The sequence below is a fragment of the Oryzias latipes genome, chromosome 7, assembly GCF_002234675.1.
Source record: "Oryzias latipes chromosome 7, ASM223467v1".
Lineage (NCBI taxonomy): Eukaryota > Metazoa > Chordata > Actinopteri > Beloniformes > Adrianichthyidae > Oryzias > Oryzias latipes.
This window is the reverse complement of record NC_019865.2, coordinates 32,009,263-32,032,909: the sequence shown is the minus strand read 5'-3', so window position 1 is coordinate 32,032,909 and position 23,647 is coordinate 32,009,263. Positions and strand designations below refer to the sequence as shown.

General features: G+C 47.0%; 1 protein-coding gene across 1 annotated transcript in view; it reads left to right on the top strand.

Annotated features, from left to right (window-relative positions):
• The window catches only part of plxna3 (plexin A3), a 97,577-nt gene that overhangs the window by 24,325 nt on the left and 49,605 nt on the right, over positions 1-23,647 (top strand). The window contains exons 2-6 of the mRNA XM_023957061.1: positions 2,105-2,533; positions 2,700-2,890; positions 4,459-5,006; positions 5,106-5,270; positions 9,257-9,439. Of these exons, the coding sequence (XP_023812829.1) occupies positions 2,235-2,533; positions 2,700-2,890; positions 4,459-5,006; positions 5,106-5,270; positions 9,257-9,439 (1,386 nt within the window). The 5' untranslated portion in view covers positions 2,105-2,234. The remainder of the gene's footprint in view (positions 1-2,104; positions 2,534-2,699; positions 2,891-4,458; positions 5,007-5,105; positions 5,271-9,256; positions 9,440-23,647) is intronic.

Here is a 23,647-nt window from a genome sequence, read left to right as displayed (position 1 = left end):
ATTAATCTGAGCTCTGTCTATTAATCTGAAATCTATTTGCGTTAATCTGAGCTCTTTCAGTGTTAATCTGAGCTCTGTGTGCATTAATGTGAGCTCTGTCTGCATTAATCTGAGCTCTATGTGCATTAATATGAGCTCTATTTGCATTCATCTGAGCTCTGTCTACATTAATCTGAGCTCTGTCTGCATTAATCTGAGCTCTGTCTACATTAATCTGAGCTCTGTATGCGTTATCTGAGCTTTGTCTGCATTAATCTCAGCTCTGTCTGCATTAATCTCAGCTCTGTCTGCATTAATCTCAGCTCTGTCTGCATTAATCTGACCTTTGTTTTAATCTGAGCTCTGTCTGCATTAATCTGAGCTCTTTCAGTGTTAATCTGAGCTCTTTCTGCATTGATCTGAGCTCTGTCTACATTAATCTGAGCTCTGTATGCGTTATCTGAGCTTTGTCTGCATTAATCTTAGCTCTCACTGTGTTAATCTCAGCTCTGTTTGCCAAAATGTAGGTCGTTTTTGTATTAAATTGCCCTCTCTGACTTAATGAGTTTTGCCAGTCTGCAATAATGTGAGCTCTGTTTTTAATCTGAGCTCTGTGTGCATTAATCTGAGTTTTTTCAGTGTTAATCTGATCTCTGTCTGCATTAATCTGAGCTCTCTGTTCATTAATATGAGCTCTATTTGCATTCATCCGAGCTCTGTCTACATTAATCTGAGCTCTGTCTGCATTAATCTGAGCTCTGTCTACATTAATCTGAGCTCTGTCTGCATCAATCTGAGCTTTGTCTACATTAATCTGAGCTCTGTATGCGTTATCTGAGCTTTGTCTGCATTAATCTTAGCTCTCACTGTGTTAATCTCAGCTCTGTTTGCCAAAATGTAGGTCGTTTTTGCATTAAATTGCCCTCTCTGCCTAATGAGTTTTTCCTGTCTGCGTTATTCTGAGCTCTGTTTTTAATCTGAGCTCTGTCTGCATTAATCCGTGCTCTGTCTGAATTATCCGAGCTCTGTCTGCATTAATCTGAGCTCTGTCTATTAATCTGAAATCTATTTGCGTTAATCTGAGCTCTTTCAGTGTTAATCTGAGCTCTGTGTGCATTAATGTGAGCTCTGTCTGCATTAATCTGAGCTCTATGTGCATTAATATGAGCTCTATTTGCATTCATCTGAGCTCTGTCTACATTAATCTGAGCTCTGTCTGCATTAATCTGAGCTCTGTCTACATTAATCTGAGCTCTGTATGCGTTATCTGAGCTTTGTCTGCATTAATCTCAGCTCTGTCTGCATTAATCTCAGCTCTGTCTGCATTAATCTGACCTTTGTTTTAATCTGAGTTCTATCTGCATTAATCTGAGCTCTTTCAGTGTTAATCTGAGCTCTGTCTGCATTAATCTGAGCCCTATGTGCATTAATATGAGCTCTATTTGCGTTAATCTGAGCTCTGTCTACGTTATCTGAGCTTTGTCTGCATTAATCTGAGCTCTCACTGTGTTAATTTCAGCTGTGTTTGCCAAAATGTAGGTCGTTTTTGCATTAAATTGCCCTCTCTGCCTGATGAGTTTTTCCTGTCTGCGTTACTCTGAGCTCTGCTTTTAATCTGAGCTCTGTCTGCATTAATCCGAGCTCTGTCTGCATTAATCTGAGCTCTGTCTGCATCAATCTGAGCTTTGTCTGCATTAATCTTAGCTCTCACTGTGTTAATCTCAGCTCTGTTTGCCAAAATGTAGGTCGTTTTTGTATTAAATTGTCCTCTCTGACTTAATATGAGTTTTGCCAGTCTGCATTAATCTGAACTTTTTTTTTAATCTGAGCTCTTTGTGCATTAATCTGAGCTCTATGTGAATAATATGAGCTGAATTTGCGTTAATCTGAGCTCTGTCTATGTTATCTGAGCTTTGTCTGCATTGATCTGAGCTCTGACTGTGTTAATTTCAGCTCTGTTTGCCATAATGTAGGTCGTTTTTGCATTAAATTGCCCTCTCTTCCCTTATATGAGTTTTTCCTGTCTGCGTTAATCTGAGTTTTTCTGAGTCTTCATTTTCCAGCAGAAACATTTAGAAACTCTGTGCTGCCTGACTGAGAATGTCTCTTTCTCCTCTCTCTACAGTCATGTCCACCTGAAGCAGACTCTTCATCAGACCTGAAGCACCTCCTCCTCCTCCTCCTCCTCCTCCCCCCCTACTCCTCTCTTTTCCCCACGTCCTCTGCTCTTCGGAGTTTTTCTCTTCCTCTTCACCATGCTTTCCTTTTCTCTGCTCCTTTCCGTTCTTCTTTCCCTCCTCCCCCCTCTCCCCCTCCTGTCTGCCCCCGCTGCCCCCCCCTCTTCGGGGTCGGGCAGGGCGGTGTACCGAGTCTTTAACACCTCGCTCACCCACCTAACCATCCACCGTAGGACAGGTGAGGTGTTTGTCGGTGCCGTCAACCGTGTGATCAAGCTGTCCCCCAATCTGACGGAGCTGAAGAGTCATGAGACCGGACCTGTAGAGGACAATGACATGTGTTACCCCCCTCCCAGCATGAGGAACTGCGCCCACGGGTTGGTCCTCACCTCTCTATCTCTTCCACACGTGCAATCGTTTTTTTGGTAACTTCCTGTTAATGTTGGGGTCACTTCCTGTCTTGAAGCGTACCGTCCACTCATTCATTTTCTCTCGTCTGACACGGCTGCTCTCTCATTTCTCCCGCCCCTGTCTCCCCCACAGACTGGTGAATTTGGATAACGTGAACAAGCTCTTGCTGGTGGATTATACCGGGAACAGACTGGTGGCCTGCGGCTCCATCTGGCAGGGAGTCTGTCAGTTTCTTAGACTGGAGGACCTCTTCAAACTGGGAGAGCCGCATCACCGCAAGGAGCACTACCTCTCAGGGGCCAGAGAGGCTGATGGGATGGCAGGTAGGTGATGGCCGAGGGAGCACAAAGGGCAAGAACGGGCCCTGTTTTTGAGAAGTATCAAGAAAGAGTAAGAATACCTGAACCTGGTCAGAAGTCATCCGACAGACTCCAGCCTGACCTGATGTACCAACATGGAAAAGATTACCTGGACAGGTTTAGCAACAGCCGGTTAGCATTTTCAAGAAAATGTTTAAACTAGCGTAAACTGGTTTAGTCTGCTTTGACACTGGGATGTGTGGTCCACACATGTGAGCAGCAGTGTAAAGTATTATTCATTCATTCAGGTTTCCCTGGTTTGGGGGATTTTAAAAAGCTTCCTGTGCATTCCAGAGCAGAGTACATTTAGAGCATCACAATATTTAGCAGTTCCACCTTAAATCAGCTGCTCCGGAGTTGAGATTGAATCTGAATCTGAATGAGCAGCCCAGCAGCTGCTATGTGTTCATGAATGCCACCAGATCCTGTTCTGCCCAGTGTTGGTCTGGTCATCCAGCTGACTGTTGGATTCTGATGAAGACTACATCCGTTGTTTCATGGCATCAGTGAAGTCACTTGGATTTTTCTATGGTGCGCCTAAAGAAATTCCATGATTGCAGCGGTGAGCCCAGCCGTTCTGTGGGGAAAAAGCTAAAGTCTGTGCCTCTGAAAGTCTCCATCCTGTGTGAGTTTGTAGGTGTAACACACCGTTGTTTATGAGAGTCGTTCAGTTTGGGTCTGTGTGCACAAGGTGTGTGTGCACGACAGTCAGAGCAAATCTATAAAAAGTCTGTCAAAATTCTTTAGAAAGTGTCTATTGGCACGTCATTTTTAAAATATGTACGGTCAGCCCTGAACTTATTTTGGCCGCATGGACCTAGAGGAAAGGTTAAGGTCAGGGATAAACCATCAAATAGTTCCGGGGCAAACTGTTTCTAGAGTTCACCGTCTTGCAAGGGATAGATCAAATGTGGAGAACAGATTTCACACACCTACAGTAGGTGTGTGGCAGGCAGTACATGCGGCCAACAACAAGATGCAACATTGAAGGCTCCTAGAATGAGTGTGGGCAGCGCAGGGATGCACATCTAGGCTGCATGTGTGGCCAACATGGATTTCCATCAGTTTGGAAACCTTGAGATTCGATCGGTTGGTGGATCTGGGAAGAGCCACTGTTTCGTCCCTCTGCACATTAGATCCATGTTGTGAGCCGGGCTTACGCTAGGCGTCTCCTGAAAACCTCTGCTGTCAGTCCAGCAGAGGATACGCCTCTTCGGCTACATGGTTTCTGACAAATCTCAAATGTTCTAATCAGTTTTGACTGATTGTGTGGAGTCATGTCCAGATTCAGCTGTTAGTTCCAGACCTCCAAACAGTTTCTTCATGCTTCTGTGCTTCCACTCACACGTCCACAGAGAAACACACTGTGATGAAGAAGCTTTGGAGCTTTGAGGACTGTCATTCACACCGGACACACAGATCTAAAGCTTTTCCCCAAGTCTGCTCCATACAGGTTTTGTTCCAGGACAGTTTGGACTCTTTTTTTGCTGAACATCTTTGGAGAGTGAACTGACCCTCTTCTTCCTCTGTAGGAGTGGTTGTGGATGAAGATGACTGGATCTCTGACCCCGCAAAGAAAAAGCCGGTGAAGGGCAGCAGTCGGCTCTTCATCGGCGCCGCCATCGACGGGAAGTCGGAGTATTTCCCCACGCTGTCCAGCAGGAAGCTGGTGGCTGACGAGGAGAACATGGACATGTTCTCTCTGGTTTACCAGGATGAGTTTGTGTCCTCACAGATCAAGATCCCGTCCGACACGCTGTCGACCTATCCAGCTTTTGACATTTACTACATCTACGGGTTCTCCAGTCGCACGTACGTGTACTTCCTGACCCTGCAGCTGGACACGCAGCTGACCCAGATGGATGCGGGCGGGGAGAAGTTCTTTACCTCCAAGATTGTCAGGTTGTGCTCCAACGACACACTGTTTTACTCCTACGTGGAGTTTCCTCTGGGCTGCACCAAAGATGGCGTTGAGTATCGTCTGGTTCAGGCTGCCTACAAGCAGAAACCAGGACGTCGGCTGGCCCAGGCGCTTGGATTGTCTGAAGATGACGACATCCTGTTTGTCGTCTTCTCTCAGGTCCCAGGATTAGTTGTTTTCTGGCTTTAGGGTTTTCTAGCCAGTATGGCAGCTGAAGCAGTGATGCTGACACTCTGGCTGTGGTTTGTGTTTGTTCAGGGTCAGAAGAACCGCTCCAACCCGCCCAGAGAGACGGTCCTCTGCCTGTTCACGCTGTACAACATCAACATGGCCATCAGAGAGAAGATCCACTCCTGTTACAGAGGAGAGGGGAAGCTGTCGTTGTCATGGCTACTCAACAGAGAGCTGAACTGCATCCCCACAGTAAGTTACCCAACACCGCCACAGGGCGTCCATTAGAACCTGACACAGTCCTGTGGATGCGGTCCTGAGGTCTGGTTCCTGTCAGAACCGGTTCCTATACTGTCTCCATGTTCTGAATCATTCTGCAAACATGAGACGGAGCGAATCTCTCTTCCTGTGGAACGCCGCCGCAGGCCGCCCCCTTAGGCTACAACGCCGCGGTCATGTTCACATCCCTTTCACAATATTTACCCAAACCCTGCCTTCCAGTCCGAATTCAGCTCTCCAACAGAACCGGGTCCCCCCCTCTGCCTGCCTGGACCGTGCTGGATTGAACTGCTTCAATTCAGGGACACCAAAACTATTTAGAGTCCAGAATCAGGATAAAATGTGAAGAGTTAGAGAGGCGAGTGTGTCTGCAGTGGGGTTACTCCAGGTCGGGGGTAGATGATGTTCTTATTCATGACGGCAACGGCCTGCAGTCGTAACCATGACAACCCGGCAGGGAAACCCGCCAGGAGTCAAGTCTCTGGCCCGGCCTGGATTTGTGGGCAGGGGACTGGATTGGATCTTGAGTTTAGGTTGCCCATGGCAACCTACCGACTAGCCATCCAGTCACAGCCGTGAGCGCAAGAAAGTGATGACAAATAACCCAACTGTCAACGTGTGTGTGTGAGTGTGTGAGTGCTTCCTTTAACAGTCAAAAGAAAAGAGGAAGGATGGGGGTGGAGCTTACTTCCAGCTCTGACCTCCTTCTTTTATCAGAAACCACAGGGATTGTGTGGGTGTGTGGGTGTGTGTTAGTGTGTGTGCGCTTGCATCCGTGTGGGTGTGAGAGTGTGTGTGCGCGTGCATCCATGTGTGTGTGTGTGTTAGTAAAATCTGCTCAGAAGAGTTTGTTGGGGGTCAGGAGCATGCTGTGGGCGTGGCTTCAGGGTTCAGAATACCTGTCTTCAGCTCTGCACCTTTGAAGCAAATGTAAAGGACCAGAGAGAATCACTGATCCATTGAAGGCTAAATCTGACAGAGACGTGAACAGCAGGAATCCTGCTTCTATGGAAGAGGAGCTCACCCTTTGTGAGGGTTTCCACACACTTTCTTAAACGCCGTGGATTCTATCCTGCAACATGGCGTAATGTGGCGTTCGCCCAGGTCTTCAATGTGCACAGAAGCTCAGAGGCTCAGCAAGGAACTGCAGAAAAACTGAATGTGAGGTTTCCTCTTACAAAAGCTATTTTAATACAATTTAGGAGGACAAAAAAAAACAGTGAGTGAGTCTGTTCTAGCAGATTCTAGAAAATGTTATAACATTTTGAATTGGGACAAGTTTTGGTTTGAAACTAAATGTACATTTTTTTCAAAGAGATGGAGGTCAGACGTTTCATCCATGTTTGCACAGTAAACCTGACCCACATGTGTGTTCTCCTCATAAACTATGTGACAATTAGAACAACTCAGAACTGAACGGATGAACTATGCATTTATGCATAACTGCTATAAACTCAGAGCTCACTAACAGGGATCAGAACAAACCGCTGATGTTCAAATGTCTCTGCGGATGCAAACGTAAAGGTGAAAACTTTACACGTCTTTTTTTTTCTTAATAAATTCAAGCATTTGGGTTAAACTGTTTCAACAACTGTTTGCACATAAAGGGCTTTCTGGAAAGGGGGGGGCTGGTACAGTTCCAGGTGGGACACCATGGTTTCAAAGGCATACCAGGTTCCTGTCTGATGTCGCCTTTATTTTCCAACATCTGTCAAGAGTTCTTTTCTGAGAGGATCGTCCACATGGAAGCTGACACCGTGTTTTCATGGGGGGGGGGGGGTCATAAGAGGGGATTTCTTCCCCACAAAGGTAAATGTCAGGGAATTCCACACAGAAGAAGCTTTGAGGATGAAGAGGAAGTCTAAACCCACTCAAAGAGGCCCTGAAGCTTTGCCTCTAATCCCCACACCAGCTTCTAGATTCAGAAGATCTGACCCTAAAAGGTGAAAACAAGAATGGTGGTAAAAATATCTGCCCCCAGACCTGTGCTGCAGGGTTCATCCGGGGATCACCCACCCTCAGTGAAAACACGTCTACCAAAGAATGGTTGCATGGCGGTGAGCCGCTGCTTTGGAGTCAAACGTGGCCTTCAGTCAGTCTCATCTGGCTCAGACTGGGTCAGACTTAGGTCCCAAACCAGTTTGGGGCCATAAACCTACCAGTGAAGTCAGGAAATCCAGTCCACATGCAGCTCTTAAGATGTTTACCATGTGAATCTGTCATGAAACGTCTTTCTACAGGTCTTCCTGCAGATAAACACCCGTTTGTGTCCTTATCAGATAATTCTGATCCACACGTGTGACGGGCAGAGAACAGAACAAACGTGTTTTAGTCGGGCTCCGCCTGCCTGCAGCAGACCTTCACGGGGAAGGAATGGAGTGCAGATGACTCACCTGTAAAGGTCTTGGATTGCCTGTTTGCCCACACTGAGCATGCATGGACTGTCAAACAGTGCTGCTTTGTGGAGGAGAGTGTTGTGGTCCTCTGAGCCTGAACCCTTCAGCTGAACCAGGCAGCATGCATGAAATCATTATGTCAACAGCTGATTCTGCACCGGATCTTTCATGGAAACAAAGCATTCTACTTTTGTACAGGTCATCCAGCGACCATGCGGATTTGCTGTCATTTGTTCCCGGATTCCTTTCAGCTTCTGCGGCTCCTTCCGCTGACCGTCCCTCACCGGAGCAGCATTTTAGCTTTGGAGCGGTTCAAGCCCGCTCTCTGCAGGAATGCCATTCCTCCTATTTCTTCTTTTGTCCCTTTTCTGGTGTAACGCCGTGTTTCCTGCCCTGACTCCACGGTTTGTTGACGTTTGCTGCAAATGTCAGAGTCAGCTGACAAACGTGGATTAGCGTGTAGTTTGAACCAATCTTTCTTCTTGAATTAATTTCTTGACGGGGTTTCATGGCAGCCCCCATTGTTGCAGCTGACAGCTCTGTTGTTGGGGCCATGCTTCCTGTCAGTCAGCTGATCATCAGTCTCCAGACGCTCACTCATTTGCATTTTTAGAGGAGCATCTTGCTTTTTACTCCAGAAAGGAACCAATTAAAACAAAAGCCTGAACAAAATGCTTTGTAAATGATTTTTAAATGATTCCCCCCCCATGTTTCCCCTCTGAAGCTGAGATGAAACAGGAGTTCCTGATGTTTACATTTACTCCGCTCTGCGTCTGTTGCATCAGAAGCAGAAAACACAGAAACGGCTGTGGTTTCCATGAAGCTGCTCTTCACCATGAAAGCCTGACAGCAGAAGAAAGGCTGCTGCAGCGTTTCAGAGCCTCAAAGTTCTGCTCTGTGAGGCACGGAGGCCTTTAACCCGCTGATGAGGGGGTGTTGGCCGACCTCTGAGGGAGAGGCCCCTTTAATAACCTGTTTCCTAACAGCCAGACTCTGTGAGGGAAACTCCACCAGAGCTGCACTTTGGAGCAGACAGAACCAGGAGAGGTCAGGGAAAAGAGTTTCCTGCTGAGCAGAGGTTCATCACTGGAGAACGGTGACCTTTCAGCTGGAACAGCTGAGATCCACAAACGAACCCCAATACTGAGATGAGGAGCGTTGTTTCTGAGGATGTGGGCTAAATCCTGTCTCTGAAGCAGGAGAACGGATCTGAAAGGTTTTTGGCCTCCTCAGCTAAAGTTCTGCTCATTTCACATTTGATACATCCTTCGGTCATTTGAACAATGAAGGATTCTGGATATTCTGTGCTGTCAAAGGTCAGATTGAGTCAATGGGTGACTGACAGTTCAGAGATGGGGGGGGGGGGGGGTAGCAGCTGGCTTCCTGTGGAAAGCTTCTATGGTTGGATGAAGCCCAGCGTTCCACAAACGCAGGTTCCTCTCAGATGTGGCCCTTTTTGCAGAGAAACAAACATTTGTGTTTTATAGAGAATTGTTACTAGTAAAAAACTCTGTTTTGGTGCACTTTGTGCTTCTCCACTGACGTTCCTCTGTCCGTCTGCAGCCCCACCAGATTGGAGACGACTTCTGCGGCCTGGTGCTGAACCAGCCCCTCGGAGGCCTGAGGGTGATCGAGGGCTTCCCGCTGTACGAGGACCGGACCGAGGGCATGGGGGCCGTGGCTGGCTACACCTACGGGGAGCACACTGTGGTGTTTGTGGGGACCCGGAGCGGCCAGCTGAAGAAGGTAGGGCCCGGGGGGGGGGCAGATTAAGGTGCCTTTGGTCTCTGTGCTGATTCTGAGGTGTGAGTTTCCGGCATTTGGTGAGAAAGGAAGGAGGGAAGTGAAACAAAGAAGAATAGACAGGAAAAATGATGAAAAGTGTGTGTGTGAGTGTGGTGGTGGTGGTGGTGGGGGGGTGTCAGCGTGCTCTGTGCTTAGCTTATTTAGATCTGGTTCTGGTTAGCTCTGTGTGGTATTCGGGTTCTGAGGTTGAATTCTCCCCATCCTTGAATTTGTCTGTTGTGTTCTGTTGTCTTTAGAACCACCTTTCCCGGTTCTGAAGCTGCTGTTTATGCTTTAGTCACATGACCTGCGTGGGGGTCGACCCGCACGGGTGCTCTGGGTTTTTGGGTTGTCCTGGCCCTTGGGGGGTCGTAGAGGAGCGGTTGCATCTTTACGGGAGGGCAGGTTCCCATGACGCTCATGTGTCCACCTTAAGAGACGTCATGAAAATGGATTGTACCGTTGTGGTGCATGTGCTAAATGTATCATGAAGTATTTGTAGGGATGACGTACAGGTGATGCTGTCGTACGGTGGGAAAAATCTTTTTGTCCTAACCAAATAAAATAGTTTTTACAAAAATGTTATATTATATCAGACAGCACAGAACTCCCCTTATGTGTTGTTTAGGTGTTCAGTTCGCCGCATTGCCCGTAGGAAGAGAAATCGGCCGTATCTGCCCGAAGGGGCAGCAGGGAGGAAGGCTGTGATCCATGAACCTGGTCTCTGTGTTAAGACGCCTTTCATCAGCATGACATTCAAAATGAATGCTCCTCTGTTGTAATAAATGTATTGATGGATTTGAATCCCTCTGTGTGTCCAGGCTGCTGTGTTGATCCATTACTCCTATGATCAGTTTTCTGAAAACAGCTTTTCTGTTAGTTTTTGATGCAATGGCTCACATTAGTATTGATGAAGTTTCCTTCTTTGTTCAGTTTGGGATGCTAGAAATGAAAAATCTTTTGATCTTAACTGAATAAAACTGTTTATAAAAAAATGTTTAGATTGAATTATACAGGATTGAAACATAAATCAACTCATGATCCTGTGAATTTAAATCAGTCCAGGATTTGGCAGTGATGCCAGGCCCTATTGTAAGTAATCTGAATAGTAGTACTATTAGTAGTACTATTGAAAGAATAAGATGATCAGACCTGAACCGCCTCCCCTGAAACCTTTCAAAGCAGGACTAGAAAGTGCGTTGATCCTGGTTGTTTAGTGTGAGATCTTCACCTTCTGACAGTCTCCCTCCCTCCCACTGAATTCCAACCCCCCCCCCTCTGCGAACCTGCAGCCAGACGTTACAAAACACAGCTGCAGGCTATACAGTAAATGCAACCGTCGATAAAAAGAATGTCAACATTTCAGAGAGAAAGACAAACAAGGAAAAACAGTGGAGGTCTCCTCTGAATAAAGAACACGTCTCTAAAGTCGCCCTGCGATCATCTTTTGACCAAAGGTCTTCAGGTCATGTATGTGCCGTCTGGTGTTTGGTTTGGGGATATTTTAGAATGTCCGTCATTATTTCTTCGCGGCAGTGTAGACGCTACTTGGCGTCTATCTTCTTCGCTGGTATGTGTGCTCAGCAAGGCAGTTTTGTGTTTGAGCGCCCCCAAGTTGTGTTTTACTGTAACTTCAGAGGCTCCAGACAGGTGTGCAAATGCGCCGTTCTCATTGGTCGTTTAGTTTCCGACGCGGCGCGTCGAACCAAAAAAACGACTCGAGGCGTTTTTTAAAAAGTGCCGCTTTGACGCGTGGCGTTATTTCGCGTCGGTGTGCACACTCACATTGGTGCCCTTTGTTTAGTCACGAGGCGTTACACGTCGGCGAATATCGCGCGCGAAATTCGTCCCGGTGTGAACAGGCCTTTACACTCCCGCCCACAACAGCATACTCAGAAATGCAATTTTTATCTTAATTTTCTTTATCTTTGTCCTCCACCATCAGGAAAATGCTTCTAGATCGTGTTAAAGGCACCAAAAACACCATTTTCATTGGAGTGGGTCTTTCAAAGTACACTATAAACAGTCACAAATGCTATAGAATATTAGCATAAACCCCTTTAGACTGATCTCATCTAAGCAAAACTAGTCCAGGGGGGGTTCTGGCCCGATTCTTACCCAGAGAGTAAAACAATAATAATTATAATACATTTTATTTAGAAAGAAATGCGCTTTATATTTAGAAAAAAATGTCAAAGTGCTAAAACCTCCACACCAACTTAAGGACACTTTCAAAATAAAACTCCAAAAAGGATGCAGCTGTGGAGCTACAGGTGAGTTTTCTTTCCTTTTCGTCAGACAAATGTAAGAACACAAGAAGTGGTTTACCGTCTCTGTAGAAACCAAGTCAGGAGTCTAAACTGGCTTCTGGACCTCCAGAGGTGGGCTTGGAGAACGGTTCTCAGCAGAAGATTGGTCCAGTGGAGCTGCTCCCACATCTGCCCACAGTCCTGATAAAGTGAGTCAGGCTCCACCTTCAATCCTTCTGCCGGTTCATCACCGCCGGCTTAGTTCCTATAAAACAACGTCCAAGAAGACATTTGGGCCTTTAGCTTAAAAAAGACAAGTTTGCCGTTTTAGACAACATTCTAAATAAATAAAGAAGTTTAGAATAAAACAATCAAATTAAACTGATTAAACTGTGTTTAGGCATTTAAGGCATTGATATCAGATGAAAAGTTATGAACCGGATAATGATTAATCATGTAATAAAATGGTTACATTAGGACAGGGATTATATAAATTCATTTCCCTCCACTCCCTTTCAAGCAATCTTTGGTTTAATATCTAATTATACCAAGTTTGATACGTCTTTGAATGAATATCTGAATGCTTATTGTATTGTTTTGTCCATTATTCTGTGATTACTTGAAATAAACCATTTCAAATCAAATAAAAACTGATTGTAATCGCATTCATCCACCAACCCAGAGAGAGACGCAGCACTTCCTGTAGTCTGTTTGATGGGTGTGGTTATAGCACGTCTTTATTCCAAGACAGCTGTTTCATTTGCTTTTCCATTGGTTCTCCTAGTTGAAGGTTAATCTTGTAACTAGTTATTTCACAATGTCTTAAGGGTACGAGAGGTGTGGCAGAGATTGTACAGGTGAACAGGGGCATGTCATCCTTTTTCTAAGCCCACCTTCACTGACCTTCACTGACCTTTTCATGGTCCAGTTTTGCCGGTGTTGAGGCGGTGCGGCTTATTCTGCTTGTTCTCATTTCTAAGGAAATCTGAATCTTTGGTGACTGCGTTTTCTACATTGATTATTGTAGCTGTCATTTCTGAGAGGAATCATAGATTTGAGCTGGAAGCCATTGTTGTCTCCAATGACAAGGAGCCACTATTTCGTATTTTGCTTGGAGATGGGCTGGTATCCCACTGGGTTGTGGGACTGTTGGGCCTCATGATCTACTTTGGAATTCATTTTCCCTAAACATGAGTCACTGTCATCAATATTCAGGGTTATGAATGATCCCTTTGTTGTCACAGCACATTTTAAAGACTGCATCAGTTTAGCAAACACAACAAAATAACTTCTATAGGGAACGCCAGCAGGAAGCCAACTGACATGGTCCATGGTCCATGGATGGATGCACTCCTGAACTTTGGGAGTGTTTTCAGGACCTGTTTGTTCATGCGTCACTACCAGAGCAGCAGCGTTTCACCAGGCCAGGCTGACGGCTCACCTGTGGCTCCGGCACAAAGCATTCCTGTGGCTCCTAATTTGAAAGCTCTGACTGTCTCTCTGTGGGACGAGAGCTTCAGCTAATGAATTGAATTAAGCAGTGTATGTGTGTGTGTGTGTGTGTGTGTGTGTGTGTGTGTGTGTGTGTGTGTGTGTTTGTCTGGGGGGGGTAACTTGAATGACTGATAAACAAAACGACGAGACGTTATAAACTGAGCTTCATGCATGGATAAGGCACATTCTGACAATTGACTGCATAAGAGAGCTGGACTGCGTGACCCCGCCCCCCCTGGCGTTCCGAACAGGAAGTACCTGGTGGCTCCAAGAAGCCAAAATCCCACAGACTTGTTTAGACATAAACAGCTGTAATCAGTCATTCTATTGGTCAGAAGAAGCATTCTGGATCTGATACCTTTGATGATCCTCATTTTGTTTCAAGATATTTTTTCTTCATTATAAGTTATTTAAGATAAACTTGCCAATCAGATGCGTCAATAAAATCATGTGGTGCCCGCTGGCCCCCACCTCGAATGTTTGACTGACAGATTGATCTGAACGCACTTTCAGTGGAAGGGGTGTGGACTTTGAACAAGCTTGCTCCTGATTGGTGACAGTAGTTGCTATAGAAACCAATGCTCAGACCGCCTCACTGTCGTCTGGCTCCAAATGCCGCCGTCTGTTTCCTGGAAAACTGGCTTCTCTTGGCTGGACGGGAGGGCGACCGTTTTTGTTAGTCACGTCACACCATCTCAGTCCAGTTCTCGGAGACCGTCAGCGGTCCTGACTCAGTGGTGAAAAACCTTCATTTCTGCTCTAAGCAGCGATCTCTTGGTTTGGTCAGGGGGAAACTTTGGGATGTCAGCGATGAAGATGATGAAGACGAGGGCTGGATCTTTCCTCACAGGTGAGCGGCCCCCCGCCCTCAGAAGAGGAGCGGTTCAGTGCAGAGATCCTGCCGTCTGAAAGCCGCTCCTAACAGCAGCCATGAATCTTGGTTGGGGGAGCGCCGTGGGGGGTGTGCTGCACCTCGGGCTGTCCCCCGACACTTTGCTGTGATGAAGGAAGAACAACAAGTCATAACTCAGACCCGGTGTTGACTTTATCTTCCTCAGACAGGCTGCTGCTCCTCCTCCTCGCTGCTCCCTCTCACTTCAGCACATCTTCCTCTTTTCCTTCAGCATTTATCTTTGTCAGATTTCACGTTTCAAGGTTTAATTTAGCTCGTTTGGTTTTGAACAAAAACTTGATATCATTTTAAAACAGGTTTTATGACTGAAAACTCAAAACTACAAGAAAATGACTCAAACATCCAATGTTAGATATCAGATGATGTTTATCTTAGAAACAATCCAACCACCATGCTCAGTAATAAGCAGCGTTTTTGAGTTGCGCAGAAGCAGCGTCATCATGAAAATGTGATGAAGAATGCAGACGGGACAGACGCTTCATCGCTGCAGCTCTGCTCTCAAAGCCGATGAAGAGCAGCAAACAGGTGAAGCTCCTGCAGAAACTGCTTCCTCTGAAGCTTTAAGGCTGCATGTGGATCCAGAGCAGGCGGCTTGGTCCCACAGCCAGACTCTGATGAGCTTTCCCTGGTCGCCTGCCGCAGTCGGGGCGACACCGGCCAAGTCTGAGGATGGTTCCACAGACCGGGAGGGTTTGTCCTCAGTGGATCAAGCTCCTCACATTTTACATAAAGTCAACAAGAAGAGGTGCCTGTAAATCTCCACCTTAATTGGAACATTCCACCTTAACAGAAAGGAGGAATGTTGTCTTGTTTGGGTCCTTAACAGATGAGAATAAAGGAACTCCATAGAACGACTTTGGTACCAAACAGAACTGGATGGTTCTGTTCTGCTGAAACATGAGCCGACACCACAAACCAGACCCTCCAGTCAGCGAGGAAGAACCGGCTTCTGTTTAGTGTCTCCTCAGCTTCACTCATCATGAAATGACCGCTGCTCTCTGTCCTCCTCCTCTTCCTCGTCTTGGTTCTGGATAAGACACAGCATTTGGTTTGCATTCAGAGTTTATTTACCAGACTTGAGCGGAACCGTCTTTGGCTCTGAGATCCTCTTAGATCTAGTCGATGTGCAGAATTCTTTTTGCTGTCCTCAAATGTTCTTCCTCAGAACAAACAGACTCCTCCTCCTCAGACCCACACATGGATCTCCTGCTGCAGCCCAGCTGAGGAGGAGTTTCTGTGGGAGCAGGAGCTTCACCACGCTGCTGTCCTCTTCTGGATTAGTTTCCATAGCAACAGAAGTAATTGTTTGTATCAGCTGATCTGACAGCAGCAAATGAGAGGACGGGAACCCGGAGGTCCCAGGAGGAAGGGTGTGTGTGTGTCGGTTCAGGTCGTTTTTCAAATGGGTCCAGACCAGCTGGAAGGTCCGGAAACAGATTCTAAAGATGTTCTGGGTTTTTGGGGTGAGGTTTGACAGTGATGGGCCCACACAAGTGTGTGTTGTTTAAGTTGCGTTCTCTGGTGAAACCACTGACCCATTCGGGCCCAGAGCTCATGCTGGGGCCTGGTTTTGAGGTTCTGCAGGTTCTGGAACCCACTGAAGGGTCTGCGCTTGTTGATGTGAAACAAAAAGACTGGAATGAATGTAAAGTCCTAGTAAAGCCTTCCCTGCAAGCTTGAGAGTGTGCGAGAGAGTCCTTGTTGTGCTTCCAAAACAAACAGGCCTGGGGGGGGGGCATCCTGCAATGACCGCAACCCCCCCCCCCACCCCACCCCCCCCACACACACACACAAACCAAACTTCATGCTGCGGAGCTCATCTGCAGATCCACATTTGAACAAAAGCTCAAATGTTTCTGAAGGAAGTTGCTCCTCCTCCAAGAGACGGGAGGCAAAGGCTGGAGGCTCCTCCCACCTTAACCATAGATTCACAGATGCACACACTTGTGCACGCGCAAAGTCACTGATGTAGCACTAAAAGAGACCCACTCCTCAGACCTTCAATGAAAATGGGGTGACTGAATGCAGGAGCCGCTGAGGAACAAGAAACGTCCAGAGAAACAGCTTAAAACAGGGGCCTTTTTTCTGAGCCTCGTATCCCTAAAGTTGACTGAATTGTGCGGCTTCATGAGCAGAGATCAGATCCTCCACCTTCCAGCCTCAAGACTGAAGCAGCGCTAAAGGACCACAGCTCGTCCTTTCATATGGACTCATCTGTGTTTGTCTTCAGTCTGAAGCAAACGGTTAAAACAAAGCCCACCACACTGTAGTACACTGTGTGTACTTTGACTACACACATCTGTGCAGACACTGTTACAAACACACATGCAGACTCCTGGACACTTTAAAAAACCCATTCCAATGACGGTGGTGTTTTTAGTGATTTTAACATGTTCTTGTTGCATTTTTCTCCTAATTGAGAACATTGGCGGAGGCCCCAGGGAACGTCTTGGGGTCCCCCCAAAGGAGCTGGAGGAAGTGGGCGGGGGGAGGGAAGTCTGGACATCCTCGCTTTAGACTGCTGCCCCCACAACCCGGTCTTGGATTAGCAGAAGATGAACGGATGGATGGATGGATGGATGGAGGACATGTAAACTAGAATTTAACATTAAAAGTGGGTTTATGACCATGTTTTTATTCAAATCGCCTTTGACCAGTAGCAGATGAAGACCGGATGTTTGAAAATATCAGACTTATGACGCAGCTACTGCCAAAAATCTGGCTTTTCTCCGCTCCAAATCTAAATCCTCCACTTGCAGAAAGATTGTCCTCTCCGAGCTGCCGTCGGCTCCAAAGTGTGCACCTGGATTCCTCTGATGGTGCTTACAGTTGCGTTGCTGGCTTAATGTTAGCTCGGGCTTGTCAGGTGCTTGTCGCTAGCAGGAGAGAATGTAAACAAAGGCATGCTGGGAGATTAGCTTGGCTAACTTGCGCACCAACAGTCCTGTCCAATCCAAAGGCTAATTTCTGAGTTCCTGCAGCTCTGCAGAAACTATGTGTACCACACAGACTTTTTGATTTTTGACTAAATATTGCAGAATTATAATCAAAAGACCACCTGAACGATTTTACAGTCGAGAAAAATCTAGTTGGAGTGGGACTCAGACTGAGTTTGTGAGGTTAGGTGATTGACATCTGCCAGTTTGTTGTCGGTTATCTGAACTGGTCGGGGTCCAGCCCCGGGTACCCGGGACCCGGGGTCCAGCTCGGACGCCGGGGTCCAGCTCTTCATGTCAGGCCCGCCTCTCTGTCCGTTCCTAAAGCACCACAGCTGAAACTGCTGCCAAAGTAGCTGGTGATTAGAGATGCTCTGCTGCGCCGCCTCCCTGAGTCAAGAAGAAAAATGAGAAACTGTTGTGTTTTTTTGGCAGATCGAGTCTGACAGCCTGAAAGGTTTTTCAAAGAAAAAAGGACTTCCTCCTCATCCTTTTATCCACGAACACAAAGTGAATTAGTGGAGACGAGTCGGCCAATCAGCTGCAGCATTCAGAGGAAAGAGAGCCATTATTGGCTAATGAGACGACGGGGAATTAAAGCTTTTATTCTAATAACAGTAATGTCTGTTTGCAAGCGAGCTGCCTGCACCTGCTTCCCTCCTCTGCTGTTTTCAGCTACAAGTGGGGAGTGGATCCTCACAGCGAGCTGAGAGGGAAATGAATCTGTTGATTCAGATTTTTATGGATGATTATTTCCAGAAGAAGGCTGCACCTGCTTTTCTTTCAGAGCGGAGCAGAAATCTGGAGGCGAACCAGACCTCAGCCGATGTCAGAGCGAATGAAGAGCTGCTTCCTCTAATGATCATTATTGATTAGCTAGGGATTTGTGAGATGGCTGCACCTGTGCAGCTCACCTGACAGCACGTCACCTGCTTTGTTCTCCCCCTCACCTGCAAATACAATCTGAGGAAAAACGAGTCATCGGTGGATTCAGGCACAAAAGGAACTGTGCCGAGACGGCAAGCGGCGTTTTACTCAGATGGAAAACGATGATGATGATGATGAAGATGCAGAGAAAAGCTGGTGCTGGGCTGCTCTGAGCGGAGTTTTCAGTCTGGAAAAGAGGTTTCTCCTTTGAGGAGACGTGTTTCAGCTGCTGGAAATGACTAACGGCTTCAAAGCTATTAACTGCAGTTAAAGATCAACAGCAGTTTCAAAATAAACCGTTTCAATCTTAATTGTGGTCACATATGAGGGAAGGAAAATAACTGTAAATTAGTCCTGAAGGAATGGATTTTTTAACTGGTTAATTATGCAGACAGCTGATCCCAATCTGCAGCAGTTTACTGTCAGCCTCTGTCGTCTGAAGGATCAGTCTTTACTGAACCTGCAGCAGCTTCCAGATGCTGTATTTGTATGAAGGGGGGGGGGGGGTGAGTTTTCCTCACATTTTCAGGTGTTTTAAGCTCATTGAAAACGGTCGGGACAGGCTTTCAGGTTAACTGAGTAACTTTCAGTTAGAATGCTTTTAACACGTTACAGTCTGGCATAAGTTGGGTTCCTGTGGTTTTGGTATAATCCCTTCTTAGGCTTTCTTAAAGTTTTTAGTTTATAATGGGCTATAATGAGAAGTTTTGGGGGCGCTGATGTGGATAACTGAGGCAGTTTGACTAGAATATCTCATTTGTATTATTTAGTAGTATTGAGATTTTTGAAGCATACTAAGCTGTAGTCACAACTCATGATGGCCTTAATAATGACTTGGGCCGCCGTATGACCCGTACATGATCAGTGCATGTAGCTTCCATTATTCTGACAAACACTCATGATACACTTACCACACGCATGACAATGGTACATTCCATCCTGACATTCCTTAAAGTCCTCCTCCAAAGGAAATCATGTTTTTTGACACATTTAGTCAAAGCCCCCTGATCTGCCCCGTCCAGCGTGCACAAGCCCCCTGATCTGCCCCGTCCAGCGTGCACAAGCCCCCTGATCTGCCCCGTCCAGCGTGCACAAGGTCAGGTGTGAGAGACGTGAAGATGGAGATTGCTTTCTTCTATTTGCATCCAAGTTAAAGTCTGAAATGTGTTCTCCACATTCGTGTTCTGAGAGCGGGTTTGAAGGCTTACTGCCCCGCATTAACCAGAGAGGGGGAAAATAAAAACAGGAATAAAATCAGGGACCTTTTTTTACTGTTGCCTGCCGCCAGACTTCTTTTTTACCCACCAAGTGATTGAACTTAAAGGAATTTACAAGAGAACTGGCAGTTTTTTCTAAAAAAGTTCAGAACTGACATATGGTCAGTTAACCCCCAGATAGACTACCTAACTCACTGGCATGACCTAATTCCCCCCAAACCTGGGACAAGTTAAGCTACAAGTGCTTTTTTTGGAGAAGTTATTATTTTGGTCAGCTTTGGTAGAGATTCCTTCTGATAATGTGATTGGATAGAAGACATCCTAAATCAGATGTAAATGTTTTCCTTCACTCTGTGATGCTCCTGACTGCTGTGGCCGTAGGCGTACTGACTCGTGTTTCACAGTGTTTAGGTTTCATTCATCAAGCCATGCAGGGTTTCACTGATCCTCAGCAACACTTTTGGATAATGTCCTGCTCTCCTCATTGAACAGCTTTGCTCAGCATTGCCACCGGCATCATCAGGAGTCAGTTCTCTGAGACCAGGATCTCCTGTTCTGAGCTGCAGTAGGACATCTACAGAACTTTTTGTTGTAGTTTCTGATTTCGAGTCAGCAGACAGTCCAGTAAAAGATCTGTGAGGGGAGAAGATGTGACTGAATGGAGAAACAGGCTCTGACTGTGAGTGAGGATCACGTCACCTTTAGTTTGGGACCAAAGGCCTCATTTCCTCCTGGTTCATTTTGATAAATAGAAAACAAAATGATCTGATTTCATTTCTGGTTTTGTGTCACGTTTGAAGGATTTGCTGAACGGAACGTTCTTCAACCAACGTGGAGAACGTGGAGCACAGACCTTCATGTGGTTGCAGCGTCAGACTCAGTCTTTGTCCTTTGGTGAGGCTGAGCTCTGAGTCAGTGTGGTTTCCTCTGGAATCAGCTCCCGCTGCTTCCCTGCTGCAAATAAACAACAGAAAAACCATGAAGCATGTGCTTCTTTGCAGCGTTTAGCCTCCTCGGGCCTGAAAGCTGCTTTGTTTGTGCAGAGTCTGCATTTGCAGACAGAGTATTTGTCTTTTTTCATTATTCATTGTGTTGAGACAGAAGTCATGTCCCAACATTTGTGTGAGACATCATCACCAAGATGGAAGATGTGAGCGCTGCAGAAAGACTGCTCAGTGGTTTTGGGGTAGAGTGTTATGGGCTCAAACCCGGTCCGCGTCCTTCCAAAGACTCTAATAATGGGACAAATGCGGGGAACAAATGTCACACACCTAGGTGCGTGACAGCTAATGGGACTGGTGGTTTTCTCTGACCCCTGTCCCTTCTTGATGCCCACCTGCCCTCTATCAGCCTCTAATGATCAGCAGCAGGCCGCAGCTGAAGCCTGGGTGCAGATTTATGTCCTCTCCCGGATGAGCAGCTGCTGTTGGGGTTTGAACAGACACCCATAAATCCAGGCCGTGTTTCTGCGCTTTCATGCTCCTGTTTGCCTGTTTGTGCATTCAGCCCCCCTGCCGGAGCGCGCATGAGTGTGTGTGTGTGTGTGAACTCTGCGCTGGGATTTGGTTTCCATGGCGCTGGAGCTCAAGCGTGTAGTGAGCGGGGCGCGGAGGTGGGCGTGGTCCTGCAGGCATGAATCAATGTGTCAAAACGTCATCTTGAAGCTGTAACTCTGAAGGGGGGAGGGGGGCGTCCAGATGTGGGAGCAGCTCCTGTGATAAAGTTATAAGCTGCTGTCAGAGGCTGTGCTGCATCAGTACTCGTCTGCTTCATGGAAACACGATATTCCAGAAGTTAAACGTCCACAGAGGCTTCTTTAAGATGCAGATTCTCTTCAGCTAAACTGTAAACAGCAAACTTAGATGCTTTGTGTTTGGTTAATCACCTCTTACCTGTTGCTTTAACACTTTGATGCATTTTAAGCAGCATCCTCTGCATGAGAGAGAGAGAGAGAGAGTCTGCACAGAAATACGTTTCACCTCGATTCTTCAAAATGTTGCATAGATCTGTCTGCAGTCATCGTACCGGAGCACTGCCATAGCTCTGTGCCCCTGACTGATGCTGACCGCTGACCACTGTGGCTTTAAATGGGGGGGGGGGGCTTCAAAGACAAGCAGCTAAAGCGGCTGCTGTCAAACCAAAGCCAATGAAAAGCTGCACGTCTGTGTGATGTGTGTGTGTGTGTGGGGGGGGGGGGGGGGGGGGGCACATGTGGGTTGAAGACTTTCAGGATTTCTGTAGACAAAACTTCAATGAAGGCGCGGCTTCCATCAGATCCACACCTCCCTCCACTTTCCAGCCTGAAACGTGTGTGTGTGTGTGCCTGTGGGTGTGTGTGTGTGTGTGTGTGTGTCAGCGTGTAGGAAAGCTAAAGTTTGCATTTATTTTCTTTTCTGATGACACCCCTCAATACCCCGACAGAGCTGTCAGTTTCCAGTAGCGTTGTGTGTCTTTCCCCCTCACATAATCGCTCACACATCTTCACACATGGTCCACAAATCAACCAACTGTGTGGCGATACAAAACAGTCTCATTCTTTTACCTAGATGACAACAATCTACTTTATTATTCATTTACCTTTTAATACCCTTTTAAACTACTTTATTAGAAGTTACACAGAAGACCTCAGTATCCTCTTAGTTACATCATGACTATCGAATAGGTTTTTTGAATGATGATCAGGTAAATGTTTTATTTTGGAAAGGTTACACGTCAGAAGAGCTGAATTCCACTTGGGAGTCTTTGAGGTTTTTATTGTAGTTCCACAGAAACAAAATCAAGCTCCTTGTGATATTTGTGGATCAGAAATGTTTTCTGGGTTACAGCAGGTATATTTTACTCCTAAAAGGGTGACTGGGTTAATCTAGCAATCAGCGGAGATCTTTGTGTCCACTGATCATCGATTGATGGCCTCAGATCTGCTCCCACATCTTCTAAATGGGGCGGCCCGTTCCAGGAAGCGGACTCTGGTCTGGATCAGGCGGACAGTTTGTGTCTGAATGAAATGATCCTGGTTTCTGTCATTCCAGGCTGTAACAGGAGAGCGTCACAGTCTCAGAGCGGCGTCCGCCATTCTCCTTCTAGGGTGTGTCGGTGCAGCAGCCATTTGACCTCTTACTCAGATGTACGCTTTGGGAAATGACTTCATCTCCATCCCTCCTGCCCCCCTCCCCTCGTCTGGGTCTCTCTCTGTATTGACCATCTTTTAGAGTGAAACCCATAAAGACGGTCCCGAAGGACGCGTCTCAGCCTGACGTCACACATGGAGCAGTGTGGTCTGAGAAGACGGTTCACGTGCCGTCCCGTCCCCCCCCCCCCCCCCCCCCCCCCCCCCGTGCAGTGGTGAGGCTCGTGAAGGTAGATGCTCACGCCATCCTCTCTGGAAGCTGATGGACAGATCCATCCCACTGTCCACCTGTGGGTGGGGGGCAGGTGTTCTCGCGTGCTGCTCATAAACAGCTTAAGTCGATGGTTTTTGGTGAAACTGTGGAGGTGGGGGCCTGCTCTCCCCCCACATGCTGTAATCTGCCCTGATCTGTGCCATGCCCCGATCGCATGACTCTTCCTGCAAGATGAGCAGAACCGACAACCTGGACCCACACCACAGCGGTCAGCACCCAGCGTGTGGTTTTGACGGGACCCCCTGAACCGGCCTGGAGAGTCTTTTGGGGGCCTTTGGGGTGGTGCAGTGAAGAAAGCCTTCCATGTCTTTGTCTTCACTTGACATCATCTCATCCTCCGTGTTGAAATCGGTGTTTTCTGAGATTGAAGCGTCTTGCTCTGGTACAAAAGGTTCTACGTTGAACCTTGTCTCCTCGTGTTCAGAGCCCGTGTGGGTGTCCTGAAACTGCCTCCACCCATCTCGCCCTACCCCACCCCCAAGTGATGACTTGATTCCGTGTACATTTTTCCCCCTGTGAAGGGGGCAGATCTCCATCATGGCTGCCTCTGCATAGGTCATGTGACCAGAGATCAGGCTGACGGTCTGCCATGGTCCCTCTGAGCAGAGGTTCAGCAGGCTGAGAACATCTGGACAGTCTCACTGTTGGTGTTTCTGCACTTTTTTCCACAGAAAACTATGAATCGGCTTCAACTCCGGGTCAGAAATCTGCGACTCATCTGTAGATGAGCAATAATGATTCCTAACAAATCTAATCTGGAGCATACTTTAAAGGCCGAGTTGATTTCTGCGCCGTTTGAGTATGAAGCATGTTCTTCTGGGGTTGTCATGACAACTCACAGCAGATCCTAATCCACTCTGCACACCAACAGGAGCTGTTATTTCTGCTCCTCATCAGATGCTGCAAAAGCAGAGCAGAAACTCCAAATGCTGTAGCAGAGCAGCAGGGATCTGCTGGTGTTGCTGCACTCCGTGACACAGCAGATCATTGTGGAAATCCAGGGACAGCAGAACAACTTTTGGACGTCTCCTT